Here is a 15,647-nt window from a genome sequence, read left to right on the forward strand (position 1 = left end):
ATGGGGCAGAAGGCGAGAGGATTTCTTTTTAATGGTAGAACCAACAGCATGACAAGAAACACTCGTTATTTTAACATTTAATAAGAAACACTCATTAAATGAACATCTGCTGATTAATTTGTATTATCATATGTTAAGCTAATAACTGGAAAGAAAGCATCGCTTCAGTTATGAATAGATGTAACGCAAAAACTAAAATTCTGCTTTAGCTGCAAGCATTCACACAGAGCCTCCTGCTTCAGGATGGGAGGAAGTCCTTGCAAAGTCACACACAGAACTCTCACCCACATTTTCCAATATTACATTGTCCCTTCTGCTTTTGCAAAAGAGATCATTTATTATCAAACATTTCTGAAGTCATGGCAAGCTTTTCCGAAAACACAGGCTACACATTAACTTTATGATTAATATTACCTCCAAAGGACCACAACCATCATGGCTGAATTTTTGTGTGAGGCTCCGTATAATGAATGATTAACTCATTAACTAAAATCACAAAAGCCTCTTATTCTGAAAGAATAATTCATTAATTAAAATCACAAAAGCCTCTTTAAAAAGCAGGATGAAAATATTGCGTCTCTCAAAAATTAATGTTAAATTAACCCAATTCTTCTCTGTGCTCATAATTTTAAAACTTTGATCATCTAATTCATTCCCTATATAACTGTTTTAAAACCTTGTTTCCCAAAGTAAGTCCCATAGGAACCTTAATCATTGCTTAAATCTATTTGCTAATTCTGCATCAGACCAAATACCATCGCTTTTATTATATAAAAAATAGCTTTTTGAACTTTTAATAACCTAATAGTCTATCAAGCATCACTATTTCAACAAGTACTCTCTTTTTCAGTGTATTTTAATTAAATATCTGAGCATTGTAATTCTTTTCCTCAGATGTTTTTTTTCTCTTAATTTTGTATTTCTTAAATTATAATGCCTACATTTTGTTCTGGCATATTAAACATTTCAAAATAATCTCTTAAATAATCTATTACTAAATAATAGTATAATTGACATTAAGTTAAAAAGAATGACTAATTTTTTCAATATGAGTGATTGTGTATTTTAGAGGGTCCTTTATCCTAGTCTAACCAGGACAAGTTTTCCTGAATTCAACTTCCTTTCATGGTTATTTGCAGAATTGGGAAGTTAAAGAGGTCTGCAAATAATTTCTATTTGCCTATTAATCTCATACATATTTAAACTCTTTTTATTGACTGGAACACTGACTTCTATAATATTTCACTGAACATTTGCCTCACCTTGATAGACTTGATTTTAGCAGTCTGTTTTTTCATAATCTCTTCATATTTTACATATCTTACTGTGAGCCACCCAGCTACACTGTAAACCAGTTCAGAAGCCCAAAGAGAAGAAACTAAGGTTTTTGTCACAAAACTTGGTTTTAGAATGTCCCTCACAGACCCCCAAGGAGGGCCGGGCATAACTCTGCTATTCTCACATTTTTTGAGATTTTAAGTATCAAGAACACTGGCTCTCTTTTCCAAGTAAAATAGCTTTTACTCTACAAATCTAAAACTTAGGCTGTTCAAAATTTTAAAGCACTGGACACATGATAAAATGCAGACAATAAAGCTATTGACAGCAACAGGTAACCAGTGGCTATAAAATTTACAGTGCTTTCTCCACACTTGAATCGAACAGGATCTCACGTATCTCAGATCTTGTTCTTGGTTTGAAAAAAGGATAAAAAGAACTGAGAGAAACGCTCTTGGCTGGCCCTGCAGGGATGAGGAGGTGTTAGTGACAAGGATCCGGTATCTTTTTGTTTCATTAAAACCCTGGTTTGACAGGAAGCATAGAGAAAACTTAGCCCCAGAAATGGCGCATCCGCTGTGCAGGCCAACAAGTAGAGTCTCCCACCACTACTTAGAATAAAGAAACTTATAGTCCTCTTTCTCTCATGTTTCTGGCCACAGTCATCTTTCTTCCCTTCTTCTGCATTCACTATTGTACTCTATTCCAATCGCTTAATTTTCTTTCTTAAAAGCCTGAATGCCAAGAGGAAAAGCCCTTAGAAAGTGGTCCATGAGAGTATGCCAATTCAGTTCAAAATCTATATAGACTCTTTGGGTCTGTTAAAATGAGAATGTGATTTGATTGACCTACTTTTAGTTTACTTTGTTTCAAAATAAGAGGGTGAACTGAATTCTAATTCTGAATGCTGGAAATGTGATCCCAAGTTCCTTACTCTGCTAAAGAGGGTGCTGAATGAGATGAGGTGGGGGCGATATTTCACATTTGACGAGATGGATCCTATTGAATTTTCTGTTCTTAAAGTGACTGGTTTGGCAGGAATTACATCCCTTGATTTATGTCACAAGTACTTATTGAGCACCTACTTTATCCGTCAGGGGTCTTTACAGATCAGGGCTTGTTGTAAAAAGATCCTTTCAAGGAAGAGAGCTATGGATACAACGTGAGTGATGTTTCGCTCTCTGGGGGCAGGGAAACATGATGTGTTAGAGAAGGTTTCACAGGGTGTATAAAAGAGAACAAGGAATGCAAGGGGCCACAGCCTCCAAAGGAAAAGGAAAAGCTTAGCCAAAGTGAAGGGGCACAGGTGTGGGGGGGTCAGGTCAAGTTGGACAGGTAGCCTGAGTTCAGGTTTGCAGCACCTTGAATGCTCTCGTAAGAGCATCCTATGATATTAAGAGTGACATGAATCGACGGATCCTTCCCAATAATGAGTAGAAGCAAAACAAAATCCCATCTAATATCTTCTAGTTTCCATGTGTGTTACTATTTTCATGGCTCTGTGTGTGGGTGTGTGGGTGTATGTATGTAAGTGAATGGCATGTAGTGCAATGGAACTCTCCAGCTGTGTTCTGATCAACGAATAGGTGTGTATTTGGGATTTATAGATGACCGAGCAATAAGATATGTAATATGCAAAAAACTCTTCATATAGAGATCTTGAGAGGTCCAATCAGTGGACACACACACTTCAGCCTACAAATCCTAACTGGGATAAATGTGAACACATTTTCTCACTGAAACTGCATCGTCTGGCATATTGGCCGATAGCAGAAGGCAACGAACAAGCACTCACTTCCACACAAAAGTCGGTATCAATTTTTTCTTGACCTATTTTCAGGATTTCCTCCAATAATGCAATCACCCACACAAATCTCCAGAAGACTGTGTGCTGCAGTCGCAAAGCCTCACATTTAGAAAGCCAGCACTCCCCATGGCTCATAATGGAAAACTCACTGCATGGGGTGGGGTGACCTTCTGTCATCATTTAGAGAAAACCTAACCCGTCTCGGGTAAAAGGATTTATGCACCATAACCATTACTGGAGTGATTATTTGGCTAAATATCATCTTCCTTTGCCTGAATGCCATTGAGTCTAATGCATCGTCACAGCTCATCATGCTTGTAAAAATGCACCTGTTGTTTTATTTTTTTAAATGGCAGATGCTGTAGGATCTTAATTCCGAGGAAGAGGAGAAGGAGAAGGATGGGGAAGAGGAGGAGGAAAAGAAGGAGGAAGAGAGAGAGCTGCCATCTTGAAAAGCTCCCATCAGACAGGGAACTTTAATATTTTCTTTTTAAAAAAATGATGGTTATTTTATCATTTCAGGGAATGGAGGGGTTAGTATAAAATTTTGAATAAATTAACGAGGAACAAGGAAGCATCTTGTGTTTTCTTGATTTCTTCTGCCAAGAATACTAAATAGCTAAAATGTAATGAAAGATAAGGAAGAATAGAAGTTGGAATCACAGGCAAGAGGGATATTCTCTTGTGGGATGGATGATGCCCAGATTGTACCGCATCTTAAAGGAGATACTAGTAAAGGCAACATGTTCTAGCCATTCTTGACTAATTAAAATTCATTTCATTCTCTGTGCTTCCTCCCGTGAATCAATTTTGAAGAGAGCATTGACATCTATGTCTAAAATTCTTGCCCCATTTTGATAAACTTTTACCTAAGAATCAGAGGCATATCAACCCAGTCTTAGAAATCTTAGCACCAAGAGTTTATCTTTGCAATAAAACAGCAGTTGCCACCACCAAAAATTAAACTTTGCATTGGGACAGACATAACTATGGAAATTCTGTGACATTTTCTTAGCAGTAAGTGTTGAACAGAACATACAGGATGAGTGTCTTAACAAATATGTTGCTTATATATCTTGCTATTTACACTACTATTTACAATGTGATAGGGTATGTAGGTGAAGTTAATGCATTTCAGACTAAAGGTCCAAAACCCAACCAATTTCTGTATTGAAGCTTCTCTTTGGGTGAATAACCTGAAATGAGAAATAAATATAAGCTTACCTTTTGTTTCTGTCTATAGCAAAAATAAGGGAGGAGGTACAAAAGGGGCTTCAATTATTAAATGAGACAGTAAATGTCCCATGTTCAAAAGGAGAAAGTGCTGCTCATATGCTCACAGAGATATTTTTTAAATGAATTCGCATCTTTATTTTGTTTGTCCTTTTTATGACTTTGTACAGACTTAAAATCTGACTCATATAATCTAACATTATTTCATTCTTCTCTATTCTGGTATACTCCCACCAGGGTTCATTTTATATCTGTAGCCAAATTAACTCCTGAAAGAGAAAAACTATTGAAGTCCAGCACAGTGCTAAGCAAACAGTAGCTGTTCAATGAGGACCTGGTGAAATGAGTTCTATTGATCTCAACTGGACTCAACCCCTCTGAGAGGCACAGAACTGTATTCAGGTCACAGGAAGAAGACCTTCTTCCTCTCCTTTCTTTATGTGGGAAGCAGGAAAAAGACAGGCTCAAAATATTCAGCATAGCCAAAACCGGTTTGGCTCATTGGATAGAGCGTCGGCCTGCGGACTGAAAGGTCCCAGGTTCGATTCCGGTCAAGGGCATGTACCTTGGTTGCGGGCACATCCCCAATGGGGAGTGTGCGGGAGGCAGCTGGTCAATGTTTCTCTCTCATCGATGTTTCTCTCTCATCGATGTTTCTAGCTCTCTATCTCTCTCCTTTCCTCTCTGTAAAAACTCAATAAAATATATTTAAAAAAAAATTCAGCATAAGTCCTAACATGAAGCTTATTTTTTCTAAAGGATATAATCTTAAAATTAGAATGCTCAAAATAAGGCACTATCAATTTTGAGAAGCAGAAAACATATATCCTTATATATTAATTGTGTGTATATATGCGTATATGTAAATACATATGTAGTTACATATAAAATACTTATATAAATATATATTATACATGCATATTACCTGTCATTTCCCCACTTTGTAAGCCATCAAGGGCAAATTTATCATAATCAAATATTACTCTTGAAGAATACATTCAGCCATACTTCTTAAATATCAAATTCTTGCATACAGCTCTTAATAGCATAATATAGTTACCTTTCTTCATTACACAAGGAAAAATATGCTTGCATTCTCTTTCCTAAACTTTATTTATTTATTTATTTACCACTTAATTAATTTACCACTTCATATATCCTTAATGTATATTGTGACATACATAATGTATATTGAAACTAATGCCTTTTCTTCCAGCAGTGACCCCTGAAGCCCTACCTACCCACACTGCGGGGTCTACACCCAACCCTGTCTCCTGGAAACCTTCCCAAAGGTGAATCCAGTTGACACTCCTATACCACTCAAACCTTCATATTCTGCAAACTCTGCTATGTATGCGAGATCTTTATGGATGGATCTCTCTCTTGCAAAGGATTAGCAAACCACTAGAGCAATATTCTCTCTCAGGAAATATTTATCATATGGGAGGTGCTCCACAAAGACTCACTGAATTTATTTGTGCTTGTGTCCTCACGGCTAATGATTAAGGATATTAAAATAGTTATTTGAACCATCTGAAAAAGTTCTACATTAACTTTTAAATGGAGCTAGTAGTAATTTTCAAATATAATAGAAAACAAATAGCCTAGACCTGATGAATATGTTATTTTAAGAAATACACACAAATCAATTGCTGAAATAAAAAATATGGCTGTATTTTATACCTCTTACATAACAAAACAGTAAGTTTGATTCTAGCAACCTATGCAAGGAGAAAGAAAATAAACAAGACAAATGGATAGCAAGAATATGTGTCATTGACAAAACTAAATATATTATGTGCCTATATTGCACCTGGGACTCCCATCTCAGAGGCTGGTTCAGGTATCCATCCATCTGCTGACAGACTTAAATCTTTGGACCAACTCCAAGACTATCTGGCCTCCTGAAGTTCCTCTGGCTTGCAAAGACTATGAGGTCAGCCATTATAGTCCACACTCCTCCTTCTAGGGTTACTCTGATACTGAAACTGCCCTAAGAAGAGGAGTTGCACCCTAGCTGGTTTGGCTCAGTGGATAGAGGGCCAGCCTGCAGACCAAAGGGTCCTGGGTTTGATTCCAGTAAAGGGCATGTACCTTGGTTGAAGGCTCCTCCCCAGCCTCGCCCTGAAGGCAACCGAATTAATGTGTTTCTCTCACACCGATGTTTCTCTCAGTCTTTCCCTCTCTCTTCCACTCTCCCTAAAAGATCAATGGAAAAATATCCTCAGGTGAGGATGAAGAAGAAGTAGAAGAAGAAAGAGGAGGAGGAGGAGGAAGGAAGGAGGAGGAAGAAGGAAGAAGAAGAAAGAGGAGGAGGAGGAGGAGGAGGAGGAGGAGGAGGGGGAAGGGAGGGAGAGAGGAGGAGGAGGAGGAGGAGGAAGAGGAGCAACAACAACAGAAAGGGATGGGAAGCTTTCCAGAACCTTTGTTCTGTGGCACTAGCTTTGTTTTAGGATAGCACAAAACTTGCAAATATCTCTACTTACTAGTAAGAAAAATGAACTAAGATTAGTAGTATCACAAGGTTAACCTAGATTTGTGTTTTTTTAAACCCTGGCTGTAGTCTGTAATCACCTGGGGAATTTTAAGAAAACGTCTCTGTCTGGGCCCTGTACCCACACATGTATTGGATCCACGTGGGGCCCAGACATCAGTATTTTTTAAAAGTTCCAAAGGTGTCTCAGTCAGCTCAGGCTGCTATAATAAGATACCATAAAATGAGTGGCTTAAACAACAGAGATTTATTTCTCACTAGAGGTCCTATGAATTTGTGCACAGGTGGAATCTGGCTGGCCCCACCCCTGATCAGGGATGTGGGAGCAACTGGGAGCGGGCCAGCTGGGAGGAGGGGCCGTGGGCGGTTGGCTGGCCAGCCCTGCCCCCTGGTCAAGCTCCTGGTGGAACTCTCAGTTGAGAGGATGATTTGCATATTAGCCTTTTATTATATAGGATCGTTCTGGATAATGGGAAGTCCAGGATCAAGAAGCGGGCATATTTGGTTCTGGATAGGCCTCTCTCCCTGGCTTACAGACAGCTGCTGTCTCACTGTATCCTCACAGGAAGCTCTGATCTCTCTTTCTCTTGTATAAGGACACTGATCCCATCACAGGGGCTCCACTCTTATGACCTCCTCTAGAACGAATTACCTCCCCAAGGCCCCACCTCCAAATCCCATCACAGTGGGAATAGGGTTTCAACATAGGAATGTTGGGAGGAGACATAACGCCAAGCAATTACAAAGCACATCGAGTACTGAGAACCATTGACCTAGATAAATGGTTGTCAATCTTTATTTGCACCGAAACAAACATGACAGTGATATTGCATGCGTAATGCACTCCTGTGGGCAGACCAAGATTCTGCACAATTCTGTATCCCATTCAAGAAAATGTGTAAGAATGCAAGAGGGTAAAAGCGTAATTACAGGCATCATTTGTACTCTAATGACGATGTAACTTAAAATCATGGTGAAAATCTAGAGAGTTCCTTATGTCTGACCAGCATTTGGTTATTATGAGCACACAATCAGGACTCTGATCTCTGCTAAAAGAGGTCATTTTAAACAACAACAGTGCTTTTTCCCCCTCTTCAAAGTTCTGAATTAGTAAGTTCAGAGAAAAAGTCTAGTATCAATCTCCATCTTTAAGTAAATATATCAAAGCTTTAGGATTCAAGAAATACGGAGTCCAGCCAATGACAGTGAAAGAACAGAAAAAGTATGCAGTCAATGCTGTCGGGGAAATCAGAGGAAGACAGACAGACAATTTTACAAGCATGGGAGAGTAACGGTACTCGTTGTTATGAATATTTTAGCAGAAAATCGTTAACACATCTTTTAAAAATTATGTTAACTACAAAGCTCCCCAAATTATATCACAGTGAGATATTTTTAAATAATGGTATCAAACACCATCAATATCCTCCCTATCAAATTCTTCATCAAGATGCTGGGCAATGCTGGGGTTTTTTTTTTAATCTTAAATTCATGCTTAAAGGAAGTGAAGATGAAGATCAATGGCCACCAAAAAAACACACAAGAGAAAGAAAGGAAGGGGAGAAAGGAGAAAATAAAGCAAAGATCCTAAAAGAGGACCAAGTGTTTTTTTCTGTTTTTAACTTCTCTGAGATTTCTAACTCATCCCACACCCAGTTCCGTTTGAATTCAACTCAATTCAAATATGTGCTTAATGCCTGCTATGTGCAGGGCTAAGCTAGGTGTAGCTTAGATTAATGATAAAACTAGAGACAAATTGCAAAAGCATGCATATCCATGTAATAACTGTACTTCCTGTCCTTCATCTGCTTTCCAGAACTGCTCTGGCCACTACCTCCTGCAGCCAGCTTAACTGGAGGAGACTTAATCCGATATGATGGCTTTTGACTGCCTAAAAACACAGTCTTCGTGGGCTGAAGACACTTCATTTTTCATTATTGACCACCCCTCACCCCGACTGCCCTCTCCTCCCTAACAGGTAAACATGTGTATATATACAGTCACGTGCACACACCCGCACAGGCCATACAATGACTTGATGCCCTGATGCCCAGCTCCCTGGGCCATATCCAAGCTTCATTAGTGCCAACTCATCTAGAATTTAACCTTCACTCAAAGGTTAACCACGGGAGCTCCATTTTTAAGACACAGGTAGCGTCTGGATCTAAGTGGTGCTGGTGGGCCTTTCTGGGAGAATCAAAGAATGTGAAGATTAGGTGCCAGAGTGGCATTGCAGATGGATGGCTCAAAGTGAATAGTGACCTGACTCTCGGGTAGGGGTCAGAACCCAAAGAAGGAAATGTCAGATGAGATGGACCCATCTCACCAGCAAAAAGCTACTGCTGTCTACGAACCCTCACAGTTCTTTTTCTCTATGACCCGTACGTTAAATATTTACCAAGTACCTACTATAGGCTCTCAGTCCGAGAATCCTAAGTTCAAGGGTGAATGAAATACTTTCTTTGCCCTCAAGGAGCTCGTCTGGAGGGGGAGATAGAGAGATCACTACAAAATGATATGGTGAGTGCTAAAACCCATCATGGATGATGTGCTGTGGGGACAGAGCACTCACTTCTGAACTAAGAGCTAATCTCTCCCCTTTAACATCTGTCTACTAGTACAGAGGCCACAGAGTGGCTACTGAACTCACTTCACTACTGAAGCTCTAGCACCGAGCCCCCACCCCCTTTAGCAATAGTATTCAAACATTTACATTTTGTGTACCTTGCAGGGCTATAACTCAATTCAAAGATCCCGAATTCTCATTAGTTCAAAGGAACTATTCCTTAAAAGCTCTTAAAACAGTTACCTCTCCTCTCTGACTCACAGTTAAGCCTCCTTACAGGAAAGCCACCGCAGCTTTTCCCATTACCTGTTCAGTGGGTCAAGATTAAATAATAATTAGAGTCACATAGTCATCACATTAGTTCTCCACCTAGTAGCACACCTCTCAATTATTTTAGAGAAGGTCCAAATTCACTTGGGGGATTATCTGAGAGTCATCTTTAAGTTCCGCCTCTCGTATTAAGAATCTCTAGCATTAAACATGTTACTCGTGTGATTTTTAAAAAATAATATTAAGTCAGGTATCAGAAATCAAATCCACAGTAAAAACTTGTTAATAATCTGGATACTATGCTAACATTTACATGTCAAACTAGCTCAGAAGTTGTCAAAGTGAGGACCTGGACCTAGCATCAGCATATCCTGGGAATCTGTTAGATGTGGATTCTCAAGCCCCACCCCGTCCCTACTGAATCAGAAACTCCTCAGGGTGGGCCCTGAAATCTGTGTTTTAAGTTTTTCTGGTGATTCTGATGCACACTAAAGTTTGAGAACTGTGATCTAGCTAGTTGGCAAAAACAGTTCAGGCCACAGGCCAATCTTAACAGAATAGTCCAAGTAGATGAACTCACAACATATTTAACAACCCCTCCCCCCCCCAAATAAAAAAAACAAACAAACCCATAATGTTTCTCTTTAGTCTCTGGTAGTAATTTGGAAAAAAAAATTGTTTCAGTCTAAATAGTCCAATGATATTTTGTTTGTGTTCTGAAGTTATTTGAAAGATGTAATTGGTCTATATGTTCATTCAAAACACCAGAATATTTGGGACAAAAAGTGATAAAGTCATTTTGATAGTCTTAATTGCTAATAATGAAAGCATTAGTGAATTCTACAAATTGTTGAATGGCAGCCTAACATTCAAATTGTCCCCGAGCTGTCACCAGGCACTGCTGGCCTCAGCAGGTAGAGGGCTCATGAGCATCTATTACCGGTGCTAGGTCTCTGGTTGGCTTCAGGGGCACTGAAGATGAGTAACAAACACGTCCACAGATACCAGAGTAGATGTTAAGGGAAAGATAATTGAAGTGGAGGCTGAATCAAGATACTCATCAGATTTGAGGTTGTAAAGACCCGTAGGTCGGCCTGTAGGCAACACTGTAAAAGGCCAACTTTGTTAACATGGAGAAAGGATAATAAAGGAGTCAACCGCCAGTCTAAAAAAAAAAATCCACACAAAAAACACCCCACCCAATTTGAATCCTAAAACAGGCTTACATTCTATATCATCACATACACGTGTGCTCCTCTTAAACAATTAAATCCTTTATAATCTAACATCATCAAAGCATTAAATATCCAATAAACTAAAATCTAAATAACCAAAAGCAACAAGCTACAAATTATGTTTTCTTAAGAATGTGCAAAATGTGGCCTATTGGAATGGGATATCATTCAGCCACAGAAAGGAATGGAGTACTGATACAGGCTACAGCACGGAAGAATCTTGAAAACATTATCCTAAGTGAGTGAAGCCAGCCACCAAAGGCCACATGTTATATGACCCCATTTATATGAAATACTCAGAGAGGCAAATCTATAGAAGAAAAAGTACATTAGAAGTTGCCAGGGCTGGGGTCAAGAGAATGAGGAATGACTGTTAATGGAGTTTATGTGAGGGGTGATGAAAATGTTATAATTAGATAACAGTGATGGTTGCACAACTTTGTGAAAACACCCAAAACTACTGAATTGTGCACTTTAAAAAGATGAATTGTATGCCATGTGAATTATACCTCAATTAAAAAAATTCATAGTATACTCAGGGGATGCGGTTTGGAAGGCATACAAAGCAGTATTCTCTCAGTTATTTCTATACTGCAGTGAGATGTACTTTAAATAATGGTCTAAGTACCAAGGGATTCTGGCTTTGTTGTTAAAACGGATCTACAGAGGAAATGTACATTCAACAGGTGTGTATCTGATGACCACAACACTTAGGAAAGATGTCTTCCCCTCTCCAAAGTCAACTGTATGATGCCAGAGAAAACCAGGACCAGAGTCCCCTGCAAGTCTTAAATGCCACGGTGTGCATCGCATCACCCCTGAGTACTTCCAGAAAGCTTTTGGGATTGATATTATGACCATGTATCTGGGGGGAAGGGGTGTTGGCAGTTATCAGCATGTTGGCAGAATCCCAGTCTTAAATGCCACTGTGAGCATCACATCACCCCTGAGTACTTCCAGAAAGCTTTTGGGATTGATATTATGACCATGTATCTGGGGGGAAGGGGTGTTGGCAGTTATCAGCATGTTGGCAGTACAATTCTAGCTAGTTAGAATATGAAATTATTTCTTCTTGTAAATGTGACTGTGCCAAGAACAGCACCATCTATTGGATGAAAATGTAGTTTAATATTTACTTTAATATGAACAATCTAAACATTGAAAAAAGTGTTATCCTCTAACTAAAAAGAGTATGTGCACCCATAAATGGAGGTATGCTTTCCAACTTTCAAGTGCATGCCTCCAAACCTTTCTAAAGGAAAAAAAAGACATTTTTTAATAAAATGCAAAAAAAAAATCCAATCTTACAATTCTTCTGGAAAATGGCAACTGACTGGCTCCTTCTGAGTGCAACTCCAGTATTAAGTACCTAAAGGTGGAACCTAAAAGGTGGTGGATGAAAGATTGTGCCACGAATAAACAGATCAACCGGCAGCTCTCCTCTCCTCTGGCTTTGGCACCAGTGGCGGAAGGCTGACAGAGATTTTGATTGAAACTTTTTTTTTAAAGTAACTGCCCAGACTTGAATGTGACTAAATTAAAAGTATGATAAAACACTGAAAAGTCGGGTTGGTGCTTGTTCCTGTTACTACCTTTCAGGCATTGTGTGTGAGGGGGGAGGGGGGGAGAGGGAAGGGTGTGTGTGAGTGTGGGGTGTGTGTGTGTGTGTGTGTGTGTGTGTGTGTAATGCGCATCAGGCACGTGTATTTTTTCATTCACGCCCATAATATCCGTAGCATGAACTTAACAGCAAAAACGCGATGTAGCATGCAGCCCCGCACCACGGTTATATTTATGGCTGCATGTATCTTATGTGTAGCGAACGAACAGGCTCTTTCTACACTTTGCAAAATAAGAGGAGGGAAGCGGTGAGGACAGGGGCAGTGGTCGCCCAGCGTCCCCCTGCGCGGGTGGGGCAGGGACCCCGCGGGCGGGGGAAGGTGGGAGGTGAGAGGTGGGGAGGCGCATCCTCGCTACGGGGCGGCGGCGAGGGCGAGTACCTAACGCTCTGGAATACCCCCACCTGTGCCCAGGGTCCCCGAAAGGACCCCCACCGAGGTCTCATCACTCACCCAGGCGGCAGACACAGAGGAGCTGAATGAAAGCGAGGACGCGCGTGCGGAGGAGCATTTCCAGGCGATCCGGGGGTCCCCGCCACGCGGCCGCTCAGCTTCTCGGGGCGCAGAGGGAGGGAACGCGAAGGGAATGTTTGCTCCTCCAGCATATAGATGTGTAGATGGATGTGAGATTGTGTGTGTGTGTGTGTGTGTGTGTGTGTGAGAGAGAGAGAGAGAGAGAGAGAGAGAGAGAGAGAGAGAGAGAGAGAGAAAGAGAGAGAGAGATGTGGGTGGTAGGGAGAAAAGCTAGTCAAGAAACGTACTATATGGCTTCATCCTGTGCGGTCCCAAGGTAACGAGTCCCATGGCGACACCCCCCGCCCCGCCTCGCCCCGTCCCGGCAGTGGCTGCCCGGTGCTGAAGTTGGTGGGACCCGCTGGGGTTTAGCATCTTCGCGGAGTAACGATCTCCTCGTTCGGACTCCCCCATCCCTTTGCAAGAGAAGAGGCCAGACCCCCGCAGCAGCGCACAGCCAGAGACTGACCTTTGGGGGTTCGCTCCTGGAAATGTTTTCCAGTCCATTGCCGTCCTCCCTGCAGAGGCTAAGTGGCTCCGATCAGAAAGTGGTGGGGAAGCCCGAGGACACGGGGTGCCCCGCCCCGTTTCCATTTTCCGAATCACCGAAGGAGTTCCAGACCCTGTTACTTCAGGGCAGCTGGCCGGCAAGTGATCCCGGCCCAGACTGTGCGACCAGTCAGACCCCCCAAAGTCCCATCAACTTGTCCTGCTGCGCACAGCGGCGTGGAGGCACTTTCAATGGCAGTGGGTGGCAGGGAAGGATTTTTTTAAATTGCTTGATTGAAAGATAAACAACAGAGATATATTGCACGCCTTCTGCTGCCTGGGAGCCGGAGATGTCACGCTGGGCGTGCTGGTTGGTGTGGTGGTCTCCATATCTAGTCTGTGTGCGCCGTGGTGGTAGGGAGTTTGCCGTAGTTCTTATCACCCAGCTCCTCACACAGAGGCAGAGATAGCCAATATATGTTCCCTAAGTATTTGTTGAATTAACTAAATGACAAGATAACGCAACGTCCCGAAAAATTTATAAACTTTTCAAATATTTTCATTTATATATATCCTTTAACTATTGGAATATGTTTTCTACTTATAGGAGACCGAATCTGGAGCTTTTTGGAAGTCCACTCCAAGACACAGAAAATCAAGTTCTGAATTTATCCTTTGTTTTCTTAGCAGCCATTTGATGTAGGTTATCTGTAAAGTGTGTGCTCCTGTGTCCTGTTCTTGTCTCAAAAAACGTATTTTAGTTTAAACATTTTAAAGAAAGTTATCACATACAAAGTTGGGTTCTGAATGTACTTCGAGTGTTACCACCTGTTCTCACCGATATCCACAGCCTCTGACTCCCAGGTTACAGGTGCAGAGGCACTGATACTATTTGCTATTACTTCCGAAATGGATTGTAACCATGTAATAAATTTCAAATAGATCTAGAATGCTTAATCAGGAATACATATACATTTAAAGAAATTGACTCAATCTTATTCCTTCCATGAATAAAATAGAAAAGTTGCAACTTTGAAAAAAATTATAATGGGGGTTGATTGTTCAGTTTCAACTAGGGAAGAAAATATCTGCTAACACAGCAAGGAATGCATATAAACTAGAAATGTACCAAGAGGTCACATAAAGTGTTTCATATGGACTGGAGTAGGTAGATGAGGTTTCCTGAAGATCTGTAGTTAATCGAGAAGGACTAGAAGGGGGAAAATTGATGTCAAAGGTTTGGGGACAAGAATGAAATAAGCAGTCATGTGCTATAAAAACAGTGTGACTTAAATTTGAGCAGATTAAGTGGGAAACATTGATTTCCTATTGGAGGAGCTCATACATGAAATACTAAACAAGAGGGAACCACAAAAGAAACTTCCAGGAACTTCAACTGTTTAGAAGCTAGTTTTGCTAAGGAGCGCTTACCAAGTCTCCCTCTAGGACCAGGCTGCCAGAATAATCCAACAATAACAAAAATGACTCTAACTCCCTTCTTACTTGGCCAAAAAGTCACATCACCAGTCACTCTTTGGAGTGAGATCACAAAAACAGTGACACTGTTGAAATCAAAGTTACCCTGGTAAAAAGGACAGGTGGGTCCTGTGGTCTCTGCTAATTCAGTTCTCAGCTAAAAATTATTGTCATTCTTCCAGGAAGGCACAGAAGCCACCTTGAGGGAATTGTTGAGTTGCTACTGAGGTTTGCCCTGGGAGCAGGATGGCAACCAATTCTAGATGGGAAGCTGCCTTGGAGAACCGGCCAATGTGGATCTGATGGTCCTAGGGCGGGTGATGGAGCAGGAGGCTCAGATGGTTCAGGTTCTTGAAAAATAGGTCCACAGCCCAGGTGTTGGAGAAGAGAAGGCATCAGAAAGGTAGGAACATCAAAAGCAAGTTATACTGCACATTTCACAATGTTATGGGGGTCATGGTCATTTCTGAGATGTGTTGCCTGATTAATATTCATTAGTTATTGTGATTTAAAGTTATAAACCTATGAAATCACATCTGAATCTGAATCTATCACCTATCCATTTACTGATTTATCCATGTGTAAATCAATTGATACATATATCATTTCATATATTATATTTTATATACTTATGTTTATAAATATATTTACATATTTATATCTTTTG

The 15,647-nt window shown here is 40.6% G+C and overlaps 1 protein-coding gene across 4 annotated transcripts in view; it reads right to left on the minus strand.

Moving 5' to 3' along the window:
• PTPRZ1 (protein tyrosine phosphatase, receptor type Z1) overlaps positions 1-13,189 on the minus strand; it is a 168,653-nt gene extending 155,464 nt beyond the window's left edge. For all 4 annotated transcript variants that reach the window (XM_006756827.2, XM_006756826.2, XM_006756825.2 and 1 more), the window contains exon 1: positions 12,956-13,189. In XM_006756827.2, the coding sequence (XP_006756890.1) occupies positions 12,956-13,013 (58 nt within the window). In that variant the 5' untranslated portion in view covers positions 13,014-13,189. The remainder of the gene's footprint in view (positions 1-12,955) is intronic.
• Between the last annotated feature and the right edge of the window lie 2,458 nt (positions 13,190-15,647).

The sequence above is a fragment of the Myotis davidii genome, unplaced genomic scaffold (assembly GCF_000327345.1).
Source record: "Myotis davidii unplaced genomic scaffold, ASM32734v1 scaffold654, whole genome shotgun sequence".
Lineage (NCBI taxonomy): Eukaryota > Metazoa > Chordata > Mammalia > Chiroptera > Vespertilionidae > Myotis > Myotis davidii.